The sequence below is a fragment of the Sardina pilchardus genome, chromosome 7 (assembly GCF_963854185.1).
Source record: "Sardina pilchardus chromosome 7, fSarPil1.1, whole genome shotgun sequence".
Taxonomy (NCBI): Eukaryota; Metazoa; Chordata; class Actinopteri; order Clupeiformes; family Clupeidae; genus Sardina; species Sardina pilchardus.
The window spans coordinates 7277923-7297922 of NC_085000.1; the positions used below are offsets into that span (position 1 = coordinate 7277923).

Below are 20000 nucleotides of genomic sequence, written 5' to 3' on the forward strand. Positions count from 1 at the left end.
AGTGTGTCTCTCTCTCTGTCCTGTGTCTTTTATTTTCTGTTTCGTCTTCTCAAATCTTCTTCTTTCTCTCTCCCTCTGTCTGATTCTTTCTCATTGATGCATCATATCTCTGTCTCTGTCTGTCTGTCTGTCTGTCTCTCTCTCTCTCTCTCTCTCTGTCTTTCTTTCTCTCTTTCTGTCCTTCTGATGTGCTATCTTTCTCTTTGTTATTCCAGTGGACCCCTCTTTGTCCTAGAGCTGCTTTTAGAGGCAGGAAGTTGTTAGGAGGCCAGCTGCCACTCAGACCTCTCAGGTGTAGTGAGAACCAATCAGCACCTTGCATGTGCCACATGCCCCTCCCCCACCCCTTTCTCCATGGTCCAGACTGCCTGTGGGCGTGTCCACTCTGGTGCCTGCCCACCAGCATCGCCATGCCAACTCATGCAGCCATGAGTTGAGCCAGAACCCCTCAGCGGTCCTAAGACCTCTGAACAGCATCCTCATCCGCCCCAGAACCCAAAACAAGGAGATCCAGTGTCACTGCATCAGCACAGAGGCAGAGAGAAAGAGAGAGAGAGAGAGAGAGAGAATGTGAACGAGAGAGAGAGTGAGAGAGAGAGAGAGACGGAGGGAGAGGGAGGATGGACAGTGAACGATGGAGATGTAAGGGTGACAGGAATGTGGAGAGGAGAGAGAGTGTATGTGTTTGTTGAGAGAGGGTGAGAGAGAGAGAGATAGAGAGTCTGAAAACATGCCACAGTGTGGAGTGGATCCAGGGTGGTAAACTCTGTATAACTGTGTGGTAAGAGTGCTGGGAAGCATCCTTCCCAAGCGGAATAGGATCTGGATAACGTACTGTAGTCTGTTGGAATGGACAGACACAGGGAATAAAAATAGAGGGAGCAGGAATGAAAGGAGAGAGACGGAGAGGAAGACCTGAGGGGGAAGTTGATCTCCTGGGCCTGCGTTCCACATCCCCCCTCTCAGCAGGTCGCCTGTGCTGTGCTGTGCTGTGCTGTGCTGTGCTGACTGAGCGCAGGCTGTTTTCCGCTCCAGCTGCAGCGACAGCAGTATCCGACCGCTATCCGCTACCGTGACCTCCACTGTAAGGTCATTACCATAGCGATGGGTGTGTGCCCAGTGTGACACTTCAGAGCTGTTCCCACGGACAGGAAGCCAGCTCTTGTCTGTGCTCTGGCGTAGGGTGTCCTAGCCGCTTAGCTCGGAAGCAGACAGTGGGCTGGGTGTGGAAGAGGGCCAGGATATATTACAGTATATACAGTAGAGTGGTATAGTGAACAGAGTAGTGGTGGGGTTGGGGGGGGGGGGGCATATTGACAGGATCTTTGAGATCAATGACCTAGCGCCTGTACAGGATGGAGTCAAAGACAGCAAGAATAGATTCTCTGTCATGTCTGCTGTCCCAGGAGGCGAACTTCCTGTTGTCCTGTTCTCCTAGTCTTTGTTTACACGTCTCAGTTACTCTGTACATGTGTGTGTTTGTCCTTAAGTATAGTGTATATGCTGTATACTTTTCTGATGCTGTGAGGGAAATTCGGTGTCTGCATTTATCCCAATTTGTGAATTAGTGAACACACACAGCACGCAGTGAATACACACTAACCCAGAACAGTGAGCTGCCTGCCCAACAACGGCGCTCGGGGAGCAGTGAGTGGACTGGTCGGGGATCGAACCGGCAACCCTCCGGTTACAAGCTCGAAGCCCTAACCATTAGGCCACAGCTGCCCCCAGGGTGCTCAGGATGGGGAACAAGCGTCTGATGTCCTGACATGTGGCTATGAGAGGCACACTGTTGTGTTAAGACTCCTTAAGGAGGCCTTGGTTAAGAGAAGCCCAAGTCACAGTGATTTTAGTCAACCGCTCAACTGTTGGTCTTAGTGAAGAGCTGTGAGGTTTTCTACAGTAATGTGTTCAGCTGTTTGTCTACATCTTCAGATAGCAGTCTGACAGAGCTGGTCCAAATCTGGCTTGGATCTGGCCTGCATTTGGCGGCCAGGGTCCATTACTTGCAGTATCTTCTCTTGTTCTCCTCTCACAGAGGGTGTGTCTGTGTGTGTGTGGTGACATTGGGAGCTGTACAGTGGGATGTACAGCGAGGCATCATCTGTCATTGCATGGGTTTCCCCCTCATGGTATCTCTCATCTTCCAGCGTGGCCATCCACTATCAGTGCCCCTGACCCTCAGTGACAGGGCAGGTTGAGGCTCCACACCTCACACACAGTAGAACCACGATTTGGATTTGGGTCGAAAGACAACAGTCATATAGTTACATACATATGTCACAGTTACAGTTCTTCATTTAGAAGACACACACACACACACACACACACACGCACAGGTCAGTTGTCCATTCTTGCATCCTCATTGTGCCCTCTCATATTCATCATGTGACCCTGTTGTGTGCTTTCCTGGGGAGATGGTGTTCACACACCTCCATACACACATGCCACCCCATTTACACACACACACTTCCACATGTTTCACTGTGTGTTTGCTGTGACATGTGCTGTCTGAAGTACTATGCAGTGTCTCAGATCACCTGAGATTGATTGCAAAACTGCCAATCTAAATGAGAATGATTCTCTCTTGATTGTAGACCAGATGAACTGCATCATGTAATAACATTTAAGAGTGTATATTGCATGAGTAATTAGCACACTGCATGCTACAGTATATCCAGATCTTAAATTTCCTCACCATATTTAAGATATGTAAATGTACATGTATCTGTACATTTAAACATCTGGACAATTGTAGATTGTCAAATATGTGTGTTAATAAATGATTTACAAAGACTTTCATTATTTACTGCTCAGGAATTTAGCAAATATGTGACCATTCATAGCGAAATCAGTCGTTTTGCGCACAACGTTATTTTGAGAAAATCAACAATAACAAACTTCCGGGTTAAAATGTTGAATTTCACGTTTTCGCCTAATTCGACTGTATACAGTCTACAGTTTCATATCGTGAACGCATTTCACGGAAAAACATACGTTTTGACTGTTAAACCCGGCGAAGATTCAACACATTTGCTGTCATTCCCGTTGTGCACGCGCCGCTTAAAAAGGTGATTTCTCCTCTTCTGGCATATCGTGACAGGAGAACCATGTCAACTTTGGATGCTGTTATCTTAGCGATAGTTTGTGTAATACCCTCAATATACATATCGTTGGAAAGCTCAGTTTATGGCCGTTCACGTGAGCACAATAACTTAATTTAATTAATTTTACCGAAACGACTGGTTCCGCTTTACAGGGTCACATATAAGGTATCTACTATTGGGGTAAAGGTGTACTGTACAGATTATTCATAATTTAATGACTTGTTGACTTGACGTGTTGAGGGTAGAAGCTGAAGCTATTTGTTGTTGTTGACTGCAGTTCGTTATGTTTAAGCATTCACCTGAATATTACTCTGTGTGTGTCTGTCTGTGTGTGTGTCTGTCTGTGTGTGTGTGTGTGTGTGTGTGTGTGTGTGTGTGTGTGTGTGTGTGTGTGTGTGTGTGTGCGTGTGTGCGTGTGTGTGTGTGTGTGTGTGTGTGTGTGTCTCTGCAGGCGCGGGCGGCCAGCGGCATAAAAAGCCTGTTTCACAGAAACCCAAAGCAAGCTTCTCTCGACAGCCATGCTGCTGCGCTGCTCAGCCGTAAGTCGCCGTTCGGGGCGCACCTGCTGCGGCGCACCGCCAGCGCCCCCTCCAAGGCCCCGGGGGCCCCCAAGGGCCCGGCCCAGGGCCTCCCCGACCTCCCCACACACCCCACCAAAGACTGCGGCCCCAGGGGAGGAGAGCCCGGCGGCCCCCAGCCCAGACAGGCGGCAGGGTCCGCGGCAGGTCCGGCGGCCGAGGGCGACGTCGGAGCGGGAGCAGGAGCCGGCGCGGCGGACGGAGGCGCAGCCCCGCACCCCTGGGGGGGCACCAACGGCCAGCTGCACCCGGGCGACAGCAAAGGTAAGAGCCCCGTGCAGGCGGTGCTGATGGAGGCCCGGGCGCGGGCCGGACGCCACCGGGGCGCCTGGAGCGAGCCGCTCAAGCGGGCGCACAGGGTCCGGCTGCCGCCGCCGCTGGAGGAGCGGCCCGGCGTCTTCGCCCGCGTGGCCATCAACGGCTCCGGGCGCGTGGGCATGGCCTCCAACTGCATCAAGTGCGTGATTGCCACAAAGGAGAGTCCGGAGGCGGAGCGTCGGGGGCAGGAGGGTGGCGTGGGCCCCCTGCCACCGGAGCGGGCGTTCTCCTTGAGGCAGGAGCGCATGTGCCGCTCGCCCACGGGCTCTCGGCAGGTGCAGCCGCAGCCAGGGCCCATCCCGCAGGTCCTGGCCCAGCCGGAGCTGCTGCCGCCGGACAAGCCCAAACACCATCCCCAGGCTCTGTTGAGGCCTGTCCCCCTGCCCAGGGCCCGCGATCGGGCCAGGCAGACGCTGGGCACCCCCGGCGCTCGCCCGGAGATGGTGGACCCCTATGCCCGCGGGATGCGCTCCTGCAGCGTCCCTCGTCGCCGTTTCGTCTCCCCCACACCCCCGAAAACCCCCGCGCCCCCTCCCCCCACCATGTACAGCAGCCTGCGCAGCCACCTCCCGCCCCCGCCTAGCTACGGCAGCAGCTGTGAGGTGCAGCACCCTGTCGCTGTGAGCAACGGCCTGTCCGACAGCGACTCCAGCAGCTACGGCAGCCTCAGCAGCCTTGAGCTGCCACCCGAAATCCCCGCCTGTCTCCCTGACAACCGTCGGCGGGCCGCTGGGACCCTGCAGCGAGAGATGAATGCCCTCTTCGCTCAGAAGATGGAAGAGATCCGCAGCAAATCCCCGTTGTTCTTCGCCGGTAACCACCCAGCTAGCTAGTCAGCTGTAGCTAGCCAACCAGAAGCTAGCAGATCAGTAGCTAGTGGCGCCCCCATATTTGCCAGTGGAATTAAGTAGCACACTTTTCCTGGCAGTGTTTGACCTAGCAGCCCAGTATGTAGTCGATATTTTCCAGTATCTCCCATGTTGTCCATCTATGTCAACCCAATGTGTTGCTCTAGTTAGCAGACCAGTAGTTAGCGGATCCTTCCTTGTATGTCCTTTTCCAAGTAGAAATCCTGCTTACTGTGTGTCCTCAGGTAATAGTCCTGGTGGCTATAGCCTGTCCAAAACTGGAACTGTTGCCAGAGAAGCTCCAGTCACAGTCGTCAGACATCAGACTGTTTTCTGTTCCTCTCCCAAACCAGAGCTATGAATGGATATGAACTTTGCTAGTAATGTACCCATATGGCTGTTAGCACGTAGCACGTGTTCTTTTTGTGAGGTTGCTTTTGTTTTGTCCTGGTGGTGATGCACACCAGCTGTGTATGGGCCCCCATGTAATATAACTGGTGGTTATAAATCACATGATTCCCTTTGGCTCTGGGCCTCTAAACAGAGGAAGTGATTTGTAAATGTCTTCTTGATGCTGAACATAGCCACCCTGCATTCACCTCCAGTGGAAGATCTAACATCAGTCTCAACACTGAGTGTCTGTGGACGACCAGGGCCGTGTCCGTGAGAGAAGCGAAATCTGAACGCGCTCTAGCCCCAGATCCCCGCCAGATCAGAGCCATGTATGAGATGCTAATCAGCTGTTGGATGGAATGGCATAATCACAACTCTTATTGTGAGGAGCATGAGTCACGTCCTCCGACATATTTTTCTTCTACTTTCTTCTATATCTCTTCTACGGCATGTTCAGATCAGTCTTCTTGACTGATATGAACAAAGTGATTACTGGAACCATTACTATTTACCACCCCCCTTGGATAGGAGATAACAGATGCCACAAATCACATTTTCACACGTTCACATATTTTCACATGAATGTATTATATCAAGAAGCAGGGTGTTCTCACTGCACATTGGAACCCTTAGTGACCTAGGACTACTATACTGTAAACCCGCACTGCCTGTGTAAGCAAAATATACTCCTGTCAGAGCCTTTATTAACGAGATTGGCCGCTGGCCGGCATGCAGAAGATAACTCTGCTCTGGTCCGCACACGAATGGATGGTGAACAGGCTTGTGCAATGGCAGCTACGTCTGCAATGCTACAGGATCTGTGTATGTGTGTGTGTACTGTACTGTATGTGTATGTGTGTAGTGGGTGATGGGACCTCTCTTGGGTTAAGTTTTATGACTCCATATATTTAGAATGAGTGTGAATACCATGAAGTCTCGAGTATCACGAGTGTTTCACCAGGGGACACATTAACAGCCCACGCCCCTCTAGTCCTCATCAGTCTGGGCCAGCATCACAAGTTACTGGAGCTTCCCCAGAGTGCTACTCACCCAGCTGCACCACAGTTGGGTTGCATTATTCTGAGAGGTGAAGGGGATTTCTTTTAAAGGGTGGGTGGGTTATGCAATCCTCTCCAAAAGCGCCTGATCACGAGTCACGAGACACACACACACACACACACACACACACACATTTTTTTCACCCTGATTGAGATGTTTCCTCATTTGTACTGTAGTTATCTAATCAACTTAAGCTATATGAAGTTGACTTGATCTTTAGCTCTACTTGGTGTCTCATGCTTTTAGCTCTAGTGATAGTTTCTCATCCTCTCAGCTGTGTGTGATGGTTGTGTATTAGTGTGCACATTACTACTCCCGACCCTTCTCCTTGGTTTGTGTGTGTGTGTATGTGTGTGTGTGGGTGTGTGGGTGTGTGGTGTCTGTGTGTGTGCGTGAGAGAGAGAGTGTGTGTGTGTGTGTGTGTGTGTGTGTGTGTGTTTACTGCTTTCCTGGTGTGCTAAAATCCTTCTGTTCTGTCCTTTTTGCACGCTCTCTGCCCTCTAGTGCAAAACTGATTGGATGGCCACAGCCAGGTAAAGTCTGTGTGTTTCCGCATGCCTCTGTACCCTGTCATGTTCTGCACTGTTCTGCGCTGTTTTGCACTGTGTCACTCTCTTCTAGACTCTGTTGTTCCGCATTGCTGCATACTGTTCTAGACCCTGCTGTTGTTCGGCATTGCTTCATCTTCATCGGCATCCCTTCAGCTTGTTCTAGGCTGTGCTCTGTATGTTCTGTGCTGTTCTGCATTGTTCCATGTTGATAAAGTGTGCACTCAAGCAATATGGCACCAGTGGGAGAGGATAAAGGATATTCCTATGGTTGTGATTTGGCTATAGGTACGAGGCTGGAGGCCCAGATAGATCCAGGTCCAGCATGGCCTCTTTGTTATCAGTAGTGGTCAGTGGTCATTAGCAAAGCAAGCTGCATATGTTATATGGGCCTCCGCTGTAATCAACACTCCCCAGAGCTTATATATCCTAAACAGATCTGGCATGGATGTCATCACAATCTGATAAAGGTCCAATCCAGGCCCGGTCCATATCTTGTCCACATCCAATTAAGATCCTACCAAGATCCAATTCAGATTCAATTTGCATCATATCCATCATTGGTTTGGATCTGAAGATATGACTTCCCAATTTTTTGCGCTAACTTTCATGGCCTGACGTGTAGTTGAATTGGGCTCTCTCTCTCTCTCTCTCGCTCTCTCTCTCTCTCTCTCTCTCTCTCTCTCTCTCTCTCTCTCTCTCTCTCTCTTGCGCGTGCACTCTCTCGTTTTCTATCTATGTAGTTTTCTACAGAGCTGTATCGCTCTGGGTTTCACTCACTGTTTGATCTCGTATCTCAGGGAGACTCATTTCATCATGCTGGCATTCCCAATTTATGCTTGTAGCCATAAAGAGTCTTAAGAAGAATGACTGCACACTGGAAAGCCTTACTTATAAAAAATACATTCATCAACATTGCGTTGAGAGGAGATTTGAGAGATTTGAGCTAGTAGACCCCATCCTCTGTTAAAACCAATTCATCCACATCAGGGCCAGATCAGGACCACATCAGGGCCAGACCACAGTCAGGTCAGGACTGGTGAGGGGTGGGATGCACTCCCTAGTGTTCATTAGGGTCTTTGTATATGAGCACTGTCCCATGGGAACACGAGTGTGAACTTCAAAAATAGCTGCTTTGTATATGAGCGTATAGAGGTCAAAGCTGTGTGTGTGTGTGTGTGTGTGTGTGTGTGTGTGTGTGTGTGTGTGTGTGTGTGTGTGTGTGTGTGTGTGTGTGTGTGTGTGTGTGTGTGTGTGTGTGTGTGTGTGTGTGTGTGTGTGTGTTGCCTGCTTTGTGTACCTTTCTGATGAATGGGAATGCATCCTTGCACTATGTGCTGCCATCCCAGTGTTTGGTTCCCTGTGTTTTGCTGTGGTTGAAGTTCAAGGGTTCAAATACTGGGATGTGTTAGTTACAGTAAGCATCCAAAGGTTGTGTTGTATTTGTTCTAGTTTTTTCATAATGACATTTAAATGTAATGACATTCTGTTTTTAGCTTTTTGCCATTTTCTTCTGGCCCCTGGCTTGCTTTAGTGACTACCACCACTGTACATGTTTGTGTTCTTGTTGTTGTGTTCTTGATGTTGCTTAGAAAAGTGTTCATGGTCATTTGTATCTGCTTCATATCATTATATCTGCTTACCTTTATTTGTCTGTCTGTCCCTCTTTCTTTCTCTTTCTCTCTGTGACTCTCTCCCTCCCTCTTTTCCTCTCTTCTCTCCCTCCTTGTCATGTCCCTCTCTTTTCATCTCTCCCCTCCATCTCCCTCAATCTCTCTCACTCTCTACCTCTACCTCTCTATCTGTCTCTCTCTCTCCCTCTCTCTCTCTCTGTCTCTCTCTCCAGGCCTACAGCACATCCAGAGGTTCCTCTCTCCTTACCCTGCCCTCGAATCCATCTCTGAGGAGCTGAGTGACCGACTGCTCCCCTCCTCCTCCACCTCCTCCTCCACCACCACCACCACCACCTCCTCCGCTCCCTCCCCGGCCCTCTCCCCTTCTGCTCTCCTCCCCTCCCCCATCTCTCCTCCTCCTCCTCCCCCCCTCACTGACCAAGCCTCGACCCCGGGTCCTGCAGCGGACCAGCAGATCAGTCACCCTCCCGTCCACAAGACGCCGGCGTCCCTTCCCGCTCTGTCCCCCCCTCATCCCGGGACACCGTCGCCGGTCAGCAGCCGGGGGGGGTCAGAGCCGCCGGGCGCTACCGTGACGAGCCCCCCTCTCCCCGGCGGCAGCATGCAGCCGTCAGCGGCCGCGGAGGATCGCGGGGAGGCCGACCCCGAAAGCTCCTCGCCCCGCCAGGGCGTCCACGCTCTCCGCGCCCTCTTTGACCGCGACTCCCCTCAGAAGGCCCCGGGGCCGGCACCCCGCGCCAACACGCACGCCCCCGTCCGTAGGGCCAAGAGCGAGGGCCAGGTGCGCTACGGAGCGGCCGTCACGTCGACGTCGTCTTTGCCCGCGCCCACTCCGGAGGTGGTGATGGACGCGACGATCGGCGACCGGCTGTGGAGCGTGCTGGAGGGCACCAGCCACCGCGACAGCGTCTCCTCCTCGTCCTCCATCTCGTCCAACGACACTGTGATCGACCTCTCCCTGCCCAACCTGGCCTCTCGCTCCCACCGGCCCTCCTCCTCCTCCGCTCCCTCCTCCGCCGCCTCCTCCTCCTCCTCTCCGCTCCGAGGTCCGCACGCGGCGCCCCCCGCTGGCCACAGGGACACCCCGCGGCCCGTCTCCAAGTCCAAGTCCAACCCCAACCTGCGGCAGGCCGAGCTGGACGAGCTGGACGAGCTGCGTCCGCGGCCGCTGACCAAGGAGCCGCCCGCCGCGCCGCCGGCCCTCATGCAGCGCCGCCACACCTGGAGCCGCCTCTACATGGAGGGCCTGAAGCAGGCCGCCAAGGCCACCAGCACCACCACCACCACCGGCCCCCGCAGGGTCCCCCCGACCCCCCCGCCACGCCAGGGCGAGCTGGACTCCAAGTCCAAGAGCCTGGGCGACCTGACGTCGGACGACATCGCCTGCCACTTCGACAGCAAGTACCGCAGCATCAGCCGCAGCTTCCTGTGCCGGCCGCCGCCCCGCGACCAGCGACGCCTCGGAGGCGCCCTGGCCCTCGCCAAGCCCCGCGACACGCTCACCGAGCAGCTCAAGCGGCTGACCGACGTGGAGCCGCTCACCTCCAGCGACTTCGCCTCGCCGCCGCCGCCGCAGCAGCCCTGGCACGGGTCCCCCGAGGCGGGCGCGGACGAGTGGGAGCAGCCCCCGCCGCTGCGCCGCATGTCCTCGCGGAGCCAGAGCCGCGTGCGCTACATCGCCAACCGCGCCAAGCAGGCGCAGGAGCGCCAGAGGCTGCAGGGCATGCTGGGGAGGCCGGCGGCGGGGGGGCCCCTGGAGGAGAGGGGGAACCCCGAGGGCGCCTGCACCGTGGCACGAAGCCCCTGCTCCAGCCTGGACCTGCTCAGCCAGCTGCCCCCTGCCCCTCTGCCCCAGAACCACCAGAACCATCTCAGCCACCAGAACCAAACCCAGAACCAAACCCAGAACCAGTTAGGCCCACAGGACAATGGGGTGTTCTTCAGACTCAAGCTCTGAGAAACAGAGAGAGAAAGAAAGAGAGTGATGCAATCTACTGAACTGAACTGAACTGAACTGGACTGGACAAAACTGGACTATAATCTGGGCAAAAGAAGCACACAATCCTATTATTGTAATAAAAAATAATATGATAATATCATTCTTTTTAAAAACACATCCTCCAATTCCTTGAAGCAATGAAAAATTGTTGTTTTGTCTTTTTTCACTTGTTTTGTTTTGTTTTGTTGATTTGTAATGAATCTGTATATGTTGATGGAGTCTGTTGAGAAATCTTTGTTTTGAAGCACTGAAAATACTACTTCCTCCACACACCTACGCCCACTGTACTACTTCCTCCACACACCTATGCCCACTCTGCATACTAATACTCCATCATTGCCCTTTTTCCTCGGATGTTGCAAGATGTGTTTGGTTGAAACGACTAACACCACACATACAGTGAAGCAATGGCTATGCTGTCTCGTCTCTAATAATTGCTGTCAAATCACACACTGCTGTGAAGTGCACGCGTTTAGGTTTCTAACAGCCTAGTTAAGTCACTTTGTAGAAAAACAATAACAAAAACACGTCTTTTTTTATATTTGAAAGAAAATGTTAAGAGCACCACCTGAATCTGTTCTGAGTTTTGAGGCACGTGTTCCATGCGTCTCCTCCTTCCCCTCGATGACTCCTGTGCGCCCCGCTGCACTAAATGAAGAGCATGAAGGAGGAGAACCTTCCGGAAAGCGGAGCCGTGCTGTAGGGGGTGTTATGGGCTGGCAAGGCCCTCGTAGCATTGGGAACCCATCGTCTAACACGCTCCTCTATTTCACTGCTTGTACTTGCTCGGAGACTGTACGTGCTTGCACACTATGTTGGGTAGTAGATGTATGTGTTTTTTTTGTTTGTTTTTGTTTTTGTTTTTAGCAATATTTTCAAAGAATTTATGAATGCATTTTAAACATACTGAGTTATAAGGTATTGGGACATTTTTATATAAGGAAAATGGGAATGTCTTTGCTATAAATGCATTGTTTCATGGGATAGCGGTCTTTTTAAATGAAATTTTATATTCTGTGCAGATATAGCGAAAAAAAAGAGAGAAACAGCCTGGCTTTTTATTTCGGCAAGCTGTTGGTAGCAACGCACGATGGCACCAGGTCACCTGGCTCTGCATTTTTAACCATTTCGGGATCTTTTTTATCGAGTCTTGCTGATAGATTGCCCCCTTTTAAATTCGACTGCATGTTTTGTATGCATTCTAATCTCCTGTATGGGTCTGGTTCAAAGGAGACTCTTCCACCTGCATATGTTGATCAGTGTTGAGATGCTGAAGGCCTCTATCTCTGATTGGCCACAGAAGTTTGATCTCCCTTTTTTATTCCCATCTTTTTGGTTATTTTTGTTCATTATTTTATTATTATTATTATTATTATTATTATTATTATTATTTGTTATTGTTATTATTGTTATTATTATTTAGATGTTAATTGACTGTAAGACTATGGAGAGCTGTGTGGAAGCAGTGTTTGCGGATCCTACTGTGTGGTCTGGCACTGTCATGACAGATGGCACACCGGGGATTGTTAGGGATGATATTTAAGTAAAAGCAAAAGTCATTAGAAATTAAATAAATCTGTGTCTTTCTTTCATTCTGTGTGTATGTGACGTGTACGTGTGCTCGTGCATTGCAGGTTGCGGATGTGTATGAGTGAGACAAAGTTGCACTTCACGGTAATAGTAACCTGATTTATCCTAACTGATATGTGTGTTCCATGAGTAAGATAGAGAGGCTTCACACACAGGCCTCTGCAGGTATTGTATGTGCATACGATGATACACAGGCGGTATGTGTGTGTGTGTGTGTGTGTGTGTCTCTGGCTCTGGCAAAGACAATTGTGTATTTTTGTCCATGTGTTAATAGCAGTGTGTGTGTGTTTTGTGTGTGCAGCTTACCATGCCCTCCTCCAACTTGGAAAGAGTGCTGTAGTTTATGGTGTTTGGAAACCTGATCTACCCAGATCACACAAAAGGTGAATTAAGAGTAAGATGAAAAGGTTTCTGTGTGTGTGTGTGTGTGTGTGTGTGTGTGTGTGTGTGTGTGTGTGTGTGTGTGTGTGTGTGTGTAAGACAAAGATAATGTAGTTAGGTTTATTTTGTCCAGACGTGTGTGTGTGTTTACACTAGTCTCCATGCCCACCTCTCTGGCCTAATTTGAAAGGCCTCCTGTTGGGGGCGAGATGTAGCTGTTGCCCAAAAAGCGGGCACGCTTTGAGACATCCAATTAAATTACATCCAAAAGAAGCAACATTAAGCAGCTTTAAAAAAACAAAAAACTCACTCCCTCTTTCTGAGAGCACAACACAGCAGCGCAGCGCAGCACTTCTCCTTCAGCGAGTTTCTCACGCGAGGCTGTAAGCTGTCTCCGTCTCCTTCTCTTCCCCCGTTTACTTATTTCCTCCTCTCTCATGTCCAGCAGACTCCTCACAAACGCCCCCCCGGCGCGGCCACAAATAAAGCTCCGTCTTGTTCATCTTAACTAATGACTGACACGAGCAACAAAGGCCTGGGCATGCCTGGGTTGGCCGTTGCCGTGGCGACGGCTGTCGGGAGTGCGGCCGGGGGGGCTGCCAGGTCCTTCCGCCCCGGGCTGCGCGCCCCCTCTGGTCCGAACATGCCCCTGTGAGTGACAGAGATTGTGCGGCCGAGTCACTCGCACAAAAGGTCATCTCATTGGGATTCCGCCGGAGCAACGCCAGTGGCTTTTATCGATGGCTGCCCAGCCCGACGCTGTCTTCCAACCCCCCCACTTGAGGTCCAGTCTGGCCACTTTTAGTCCAGACGCTGTTGCCACGGGATTTGGAAAAAACACCCTCCAGAGATCCTGGCACTGAGTCTGATCTTTGGACCCCACTTTGCAAAATTAAGATAGTTTTTTCTCCAGAAATAAGCAAATAAATGCATGTCGTATTCAGATGCACTCAAACAGAACGCCCTCACACATGAACTGTCTGGGACGCTTGCGGAATATTTTGGGTGCACCTCAACACAAATTGCCCTTATTCCAAGATGTTAATTAATCTGTTAACAAGAGCAGCTCAACTGAGTGTGTCAAACAGTATTGGCATCATTGGAGTAAATTATATTTGGGGTAAACTGTTTTGGAATCATTAACGTAAACAGTACTTGTACAAAGAATGAGCCATCAGTGCTTGATATCACATGCATAGCTTGTGTGAAGACAATGTCTGTGAACATGAGCTTGAGTTCAGATGTTTGACAAATGCCAGATTTTGCATCTTTTTTCAGATTCAGATTTCAGATGTATTATTGCCTTCCTCATCTCTTTGTCTTTGTCTTTGAGAGTTCAGTTTATCTTGTGACTGAAATCAGAGTCCTGAACTCTTAACTCACATCCCTTACTCCTCCCCTTTCCTCCTCTCCTCCTCTTCACTCCTCACCTCTCCTTGTGTCCTCTTCAATCTTTTCTCCTCTATTCTCCTCTCCTCCACTCTCTTCTCCCTTCTTCTCCCCTGCCCTTGCCTCCTTTTCTCATCTCATCCTCTTCACCCTCTCCTCTCCTCTTGTCCCCTCCACTCTCCTCCTCTTCACTCCTCACCTCTCCTCCCCTCTTCATCTCCTCCTCTTCACTCTCACCTCTCCTCTTGTCCTCTCGTCTCCACTCTCCTTCTCTTCACTCTCACCTCTCCTCTCTTCTCCTCTCTCCCCTCCTCATCTCCTCATCTTCACTCCTCACCTCTCCTCTTGTCCTCTCATCTCCACTCTCCTTCTCTTCACTCTCACCTCTCCTCTCTTCTCCTCTCTCCCCTCCTCATCTCCTCCTCTTCACTCCTCACCTCTCCTCTTGTCCCCTCCACACTCCTCTCCTCTCCTCCCCTCTTTCTCCAGTAATTCCCCAAGGATTGGTCATGCATTTTCCTCCCCAAATCTTCCAGAATCTCCCATCCTTCTCTGATTGGTTGTTAAAACCTTGGGGGCTCCCCTCCCCTCTATCTATAAATGTAGGGGGGCTCGCTCAGTCACCCCCCAAAATACTCACTCCCATCACTGCGATACTTCTCTGAGAAAACAGCCCAAAGCCACAGACTCTACTGTGAGTATGTTTTTCTGCTACCTTTGCCTGAGAGCACACATTTGCATGGCCAAAAGCCACAAGCATCTCTTTGGGTTCTCTCCTAGTCAACAGTAATATCTGAAGGCAGCCTCTCTTCTACTCAGACGTTCTAACAAATCAATTTTGATACCATTTGTGATATTGCAAATGTTATGGACACATATTGCATTATGTTTTTAAAAGTAGTCTGGAGTTGCTGAACTGTTCCGCAATGTTTTGGCTTAAAGTGTTTTTTTTTTCTAAAAATGAAACATCTTAATGTTGAACATCTGTGCCTCATCCCTGAGGACAGAAGTACAAGCTTCTTCCTCCCACAGCAGTGTGGGGTAAAGTTAATGCTCTAAGTCTAAGATGTGCATCTTCTGCTGTTCAGCCTGCTGTAAACCTCACTGATTGTGGCTGGTGTCCTAACTTGAACCTATGTGAAGCTCAAACTCCAATGAGAGACATGTTTTTGGCCTGGTTTTGTATAATATTTACGATCAATCTTTTCATCTTTTATAAATCTTTTGTTGGCCTCTTGCATATTGGTTCATAGTGACAGAAATTGTGAATGATCAACGCAAAGCTATGTAGCACATTTTCAAACGGAGCTGAATCCCATGTACTTCTTGAATTACCCCTCCATTAGCCCTTCTCGTGGTCCCTTTAATGCAGTGGTTCTCAAAGTGTGGGGCGCACCCCACTAGTGGGGAATAGAGACATGACAGGTGGAGCGTGAGGAACAATAGAAAGTTGTTTTTTTGTGCCTTTCTTTAATAATTCTTGTCTTTTTTGACAAGGAAGATCATAGATTCAAAACAAAATAGCCATACACAGACTGGCATGTTAAATAACATCTTGATCCAGTGGAAGGAGACAGGAAATATGGAAACAAAATGCGAAAAAAAGCAAAATAAATGCGAAAATAGCCAAAAAAAAAATTGCTGGGTTGATGGGGTCAGGTGGAGCTTGAAAATGTCCCAACTCTAAAGTGGGGAATGACAGAAAAGGTCTGAGGACCACTGCTTTAATGAGTAAGACCAATGTTTTTCTCCACCATTGTTAATGCAGCTTGAGAATGTCGGTAGACGTAGCCTACTTGACACAAGTCCATGTCATGCTGAGTCCTCCGATGTGCACCCATATGGACTTGAACTTATAGGTGGCAGTGTACTGTAACTGTACTAACCTAAATGAAGGTGTGATTTCTGAAGTGTGCTAAAATTGAAATAATGTGACTTTAAGTGTACTTACTGGAAGTTATTGTGTCCACTCAAATGCATCAACTGCCAGGCAGGGAAGATCACAGTATGGAAGTGCACTAATCAAGGGCTTGACTTCAGTGACCTAGTATAGATAGAGATACAGTACTTATCCCAAAGGAAATTACGGCAAGTCAGCCTCAGAGTCTTATTCTGCTACTGTTTCATCCTCAGGTTCAAAGGTCACAAGATGAAGGGCATTCTGGGAGTACTGGTGTGTGTGGCTGTACTGCTCTCCGGAGACAGCGTTGCAGGTGCAGTAACCATGCCAACCCGGCAACAAACTAAGAAACACTCACACTATACTATACACTATTTACTTAAAGCACTGGTCAAACTATATGGACGTTACATATGCAGCATGAACACTCATATGATATTGCATCCATACAAACAGTATACAGTAAATCTCAGACACGATGGCATCTTTACACATAGAGACACACTAAAGCACTTAACTGAATGCTGTTCCTTAATATGGTGAGTGGCCCTGAGTGTTGCTGTGTAAATGCACTGGGCCGTCTGCACTAGGCAAACATGTTGTTGCTGTCTAGATTGACGAGTGGGTTTTGTGTGTGTGTGTGTGTGTGAGAGAGAGAGAGAGTCTATGTCTATTCCTTTGTGTCTTTGAGCTGTGTGTTGTGTGTGTGTGTGTGTGTCTTTGTGTTGTGTGTGTGTGTGTGTGTGTGTGTGTGTGTGTGTGTGTGTGTGTGTGTGTGTGTGTGTGTGTGTGTGTGTGTGTGTGTGTGTGTGTGTGTTGTGTGTGTGTGAGAGAGAGAGAGAGAGAGAGAGAGAGAGAGAGAGAGAGAGAGAGAGAGAGAGAGAGAGAGAGAGAGAGAGAGGGCGGGCGGATGGGGAGGGGGTGCTCGGTAGCCTAGCTGCCTGGCACTCTGAGGGGCTCAATGAGAGGATCTCACTCCTGGAGCCTCTTCAAAGCAGCAGTGTGCATCTGATTTGGCCCCCGCTCCACTGGCCCTCACACTGCCTATTGGTGGGAAACGACCGGGGCCTCTGGCCTCAACAACACTGGGCATAATGAATCTCAACAGTGCCAGCTAAACACCCATAGGCTTAATCAGAGGAGATGCGTGTGTGTGTGTGTGTGTGTGAGACAGAGTGTGTATGTGTGTGTGTGTGTGTGTGTGTGTGTGTGTGTAGGGGGGTGGGAGTGGGTGGGGAAGTGGGTGGTGAAGCAGATTGAAGTGGCAGGACGTTGATAGTTTGTGAGTTTGCCATATTTCATGAATTGCTCTGAAGTATGTCAGTGACAACAGTGCAATTCTGACAGTACCCAACGGGCTTGACTTTAAATGCCAACACCCCCCCCCCCACACACACACACACACACGCACACACACTTGCATACATATACACACCCACATTCACATACACCCTCACGTATGCATACATCCACTCATGAGAACATGCACATACTAACACTCATAGAATCATTCAACGCACACACACACACACACACACACACTGCAACCCACTCCCATCTCCCTGTTATATTGGGTGTCTTGCTGCCTTGACATCAGCTTTTGGGTTCATTACCATGAACTGTGACCAATGGCAATTACCGCGTTCCCCCAACAAGTTGTGCCAATGCACATCAGTTTGACTGATGGCTGTGTATGAGTGTGTGTGTGTGTGTGTGTGTGTGTGTGTGTGTGTGTGTGTGTGTGCGTGTATGAGAGGGGTTGGCTGTTACGCCGTCTCCATTCGCCCCAAACCCTATAACTCCTTAATGCTCCAGAACACTCCAAACCCAAACATCCTCCTCATCTTCACCATGGGGTGCACCCCCCTCCCCAACACACACACACACACACACACACACACACACACACACACACACACACACACACACAAAAACATCCCCAAAGCGCCTGTTTATCTGTGGCTCTCTCCTCCTGAGAAGATTACAAGCCCAGTGGAGAAAAAGTCCGTTATTCAGGAGAGGGGGAGAAGAAAGAGGCTTACAAGAGCGGCTTTGTTCCGCCGAGAGCTTGTTTAGAACCGACTCCGTCTTTGAGGAACCGGGACAAAGCCTTGCACAGTATGAGAACACGGGTCATTAACCCATGAGAATGTCCTCCCAGGAACTCACTTATGGTCAGCCTTGGATGCTGGGCAGCGCTTTGATCGTCGGTACTGTTTTTTTTTTGCACTGGCTTTTTGAATGTGAGTGTGTGTGTGGGTGTGTGTGAGAGGGAGTTGTTGTTTTCGTCTCTCTCTCTCAGACTCTTATGTAACTTAACCTATTTTTTAGCACAAAGAGGGGGCACGCCAAAACAGACCATAGCCATTTCCCAAAACAAGACAAAAGTTTCCCGAAGCCCAAATGTCTTTACAAACAGCTTGATAACAATAGAGGGTCAGCCACCGTTGGTCCACTTGGTCAGCTTACCGTGAATTACATCATTTTCTAAACTTACCAGGACAGATGGAGAGAGACAGAGAGAGATGGAGAGAGAGAGTATTTGTGTCAGAGAGAGAGAGAGAGAGAGAGAGAGAGAGAGAAAGAGAGCGTTGGATGTCAAATGCTGTATAGCTTGACCACATCTACACTGTGTGTGTGTCTGTGTTTGTGTATGACAAAGCAACACAGAATATGGGATATAATAATTAAATGAATATTTAAAATATAAGAATAGTCATTTCAGCATGAATGTATGACAGTGAGGCACGTCTCTTTATGCATTGGGGTGTGTGTGTGTGTCTGTGTTAGTGTGTGTGTGTGTGTGTGTGTGTGTGTGTGTGTGTGTGTGTGTGTGTGTGTGTGATAAATGGCTTAGTCTAACTAATGTCCTCCTCTGTTGTCTGTCCTGCAGGAGAGGAGCCACTGCAGGTGACAACTATCTTGGTGAGTATGGGCTGCAAGCACGCATTGTCCTGAGAGGTACACACCAGTGGGCACTCAGGTGATAGAGTCAGTGGTTGAGTCCCTAATCTCATCTCTGAGGTCTTAGCCCTGACTCCTCAAACACTTACCATCAGAAGTGATCAAGTGCTGATAACAGGAATGGGACAGCACCTACAGTATCATTCAATTAACAACACCAAAATTGTGTTGCACACATGTTTCCGTTTCCATTTTATGGAATTTGTGTTATGTACTGATGACTTTTCAAGCTTTCACAGCCTCTCTTTGGGTAACCCTGTGTTTCAAGTCACAACTCTATGAATTATTCTAATAATGATAATAATAATCATATTATTTTTTTTATTTGTATGGCGCCTTTTGTAGGTAATTCTCTTGAGTAAAGCTTGCATAGATGCTGACTTACGGGAAGGGCATAGAGAGGCTGTGAACAAGCCCTGAAGCGTTTTACAATTTCACAGTGGGACAGCCCTCAGCCCTCACAAGGTTCACACACGCAGACTCGCCAGAAATAATGTTCAATCTTAAAAGACTGAGCTTAGTATGGTGATATCCAGACTAACATGATGTAATATTTGTGATTAGATCGCCCTCTTGTGGTTCACTCTCAACAACACAAGTAGCATGCTTAAAAGATGCTATTTCTGCTGTGTGACCAGCGCTATAACCACATCTGCTGTTTCCACACAGAGAACTAGCCTGGAACTAGTGTGTGTGTGTGTGTGTGTGTGTGTGTGTGTGTGTGTGTGTGGTTGTGGTTGTGTGTGTGTGTGTGTGTGTGTGTTTGTGTGTGTGTGTTTGTGGCCTCTTCAGCTGAGCCACTCTGTGCTTGTGCTTGTGTAGAATGAGCCGTACGCCATGACCAAAGGCAGTGGTCTGGAGGGGTACTGCGTGGACTTGATGTCGGAGCTGGCCAAGAAGCTGGGCCTGAAGTACCGCATGCGCGTGGTCAAGGATGGACGCTACGGCGGCCTGGACGCCAGTGGCAACTGGAACGGCGTTGTCGGAGAGGTGGTCAGAGGGGTGAGGATGTGTGTGTGTGTGTGTGTGTGTGTGTATGTGTGTGTATCATGCAGTGTCTTTAGCATATTATGGTGTGCCTACAGTATGTGCGTTTGAGTAGAATTATGTGTACAGTAGTGTGTGTTTGTGTGTAAGGTTCAGCTTTAGGGCTGTCAGGATCAACACAATTCGATTAAGCTCCAAGCATAACACATTATTTTAATTGCATTCATAGTGTGCCACCATTTTTATGTTATTATTATCATTTTACAGTCACTTGTCATCAACGATTTTGGCTGCTACTATTTTGA

At 49.3% G+C, this 20000-nt stretch overlaps 2 protein-coding genes across 4 annotated transcripts in view; both read left to right on the plus strand.

Annotated features, from left to right (window-relative positions):
- plch2a (phospholipase C, eta 2a) overlaps positions 1–12049 on the plus strand; it is a 196151-nt gene extending 184102 nt beyond the window's left edge. For all 3 annotated transcript variants that reach the window (XM_062540535.1, XM_062540536.1, XM_062540537.1), the window contains 2 exons: positions 3559–3949; positions 8698–12049. In XM_062540535.1, coding sequence (XP_062396519.1) covers positions 3559–3949; positions 8698–10442 — 2136 coding nt within the window. In that variant the 3' untranslated portion in view covers positions 10443–12049. The remainder of the gene's footprint in view (positions 1–3558; positions 3950–8697) is intronic.
- A 2412-nt stretch (positions 12050–14461) lies between these two features.
- Positions 14462–20000, plus strand: part of si:ch211-251b21.1 (uncharacterized protein LOC571720 homolog) — a 12649-nt gene continuing 7110 nt past the window's right edge. The window contains exons 1-4 of the mRNA XM_062540538.1: positions 14462–14538; positions 15978–16057; positions 18638–18669; positions 19531–19710. Coding sequence (XP_062396522.1) covers positions 15994–16057; positions 18638–18669; positions 19531–19710 — 276 coding nt within the window. The 5' untranslated portion in view covers positions 14462–14538; positions 15978–15993. The remainder of the gene's footprint in view (positions 14539–15977; positions 16058–18637; positions 18670–19530; positions 19711–20000) is intronic.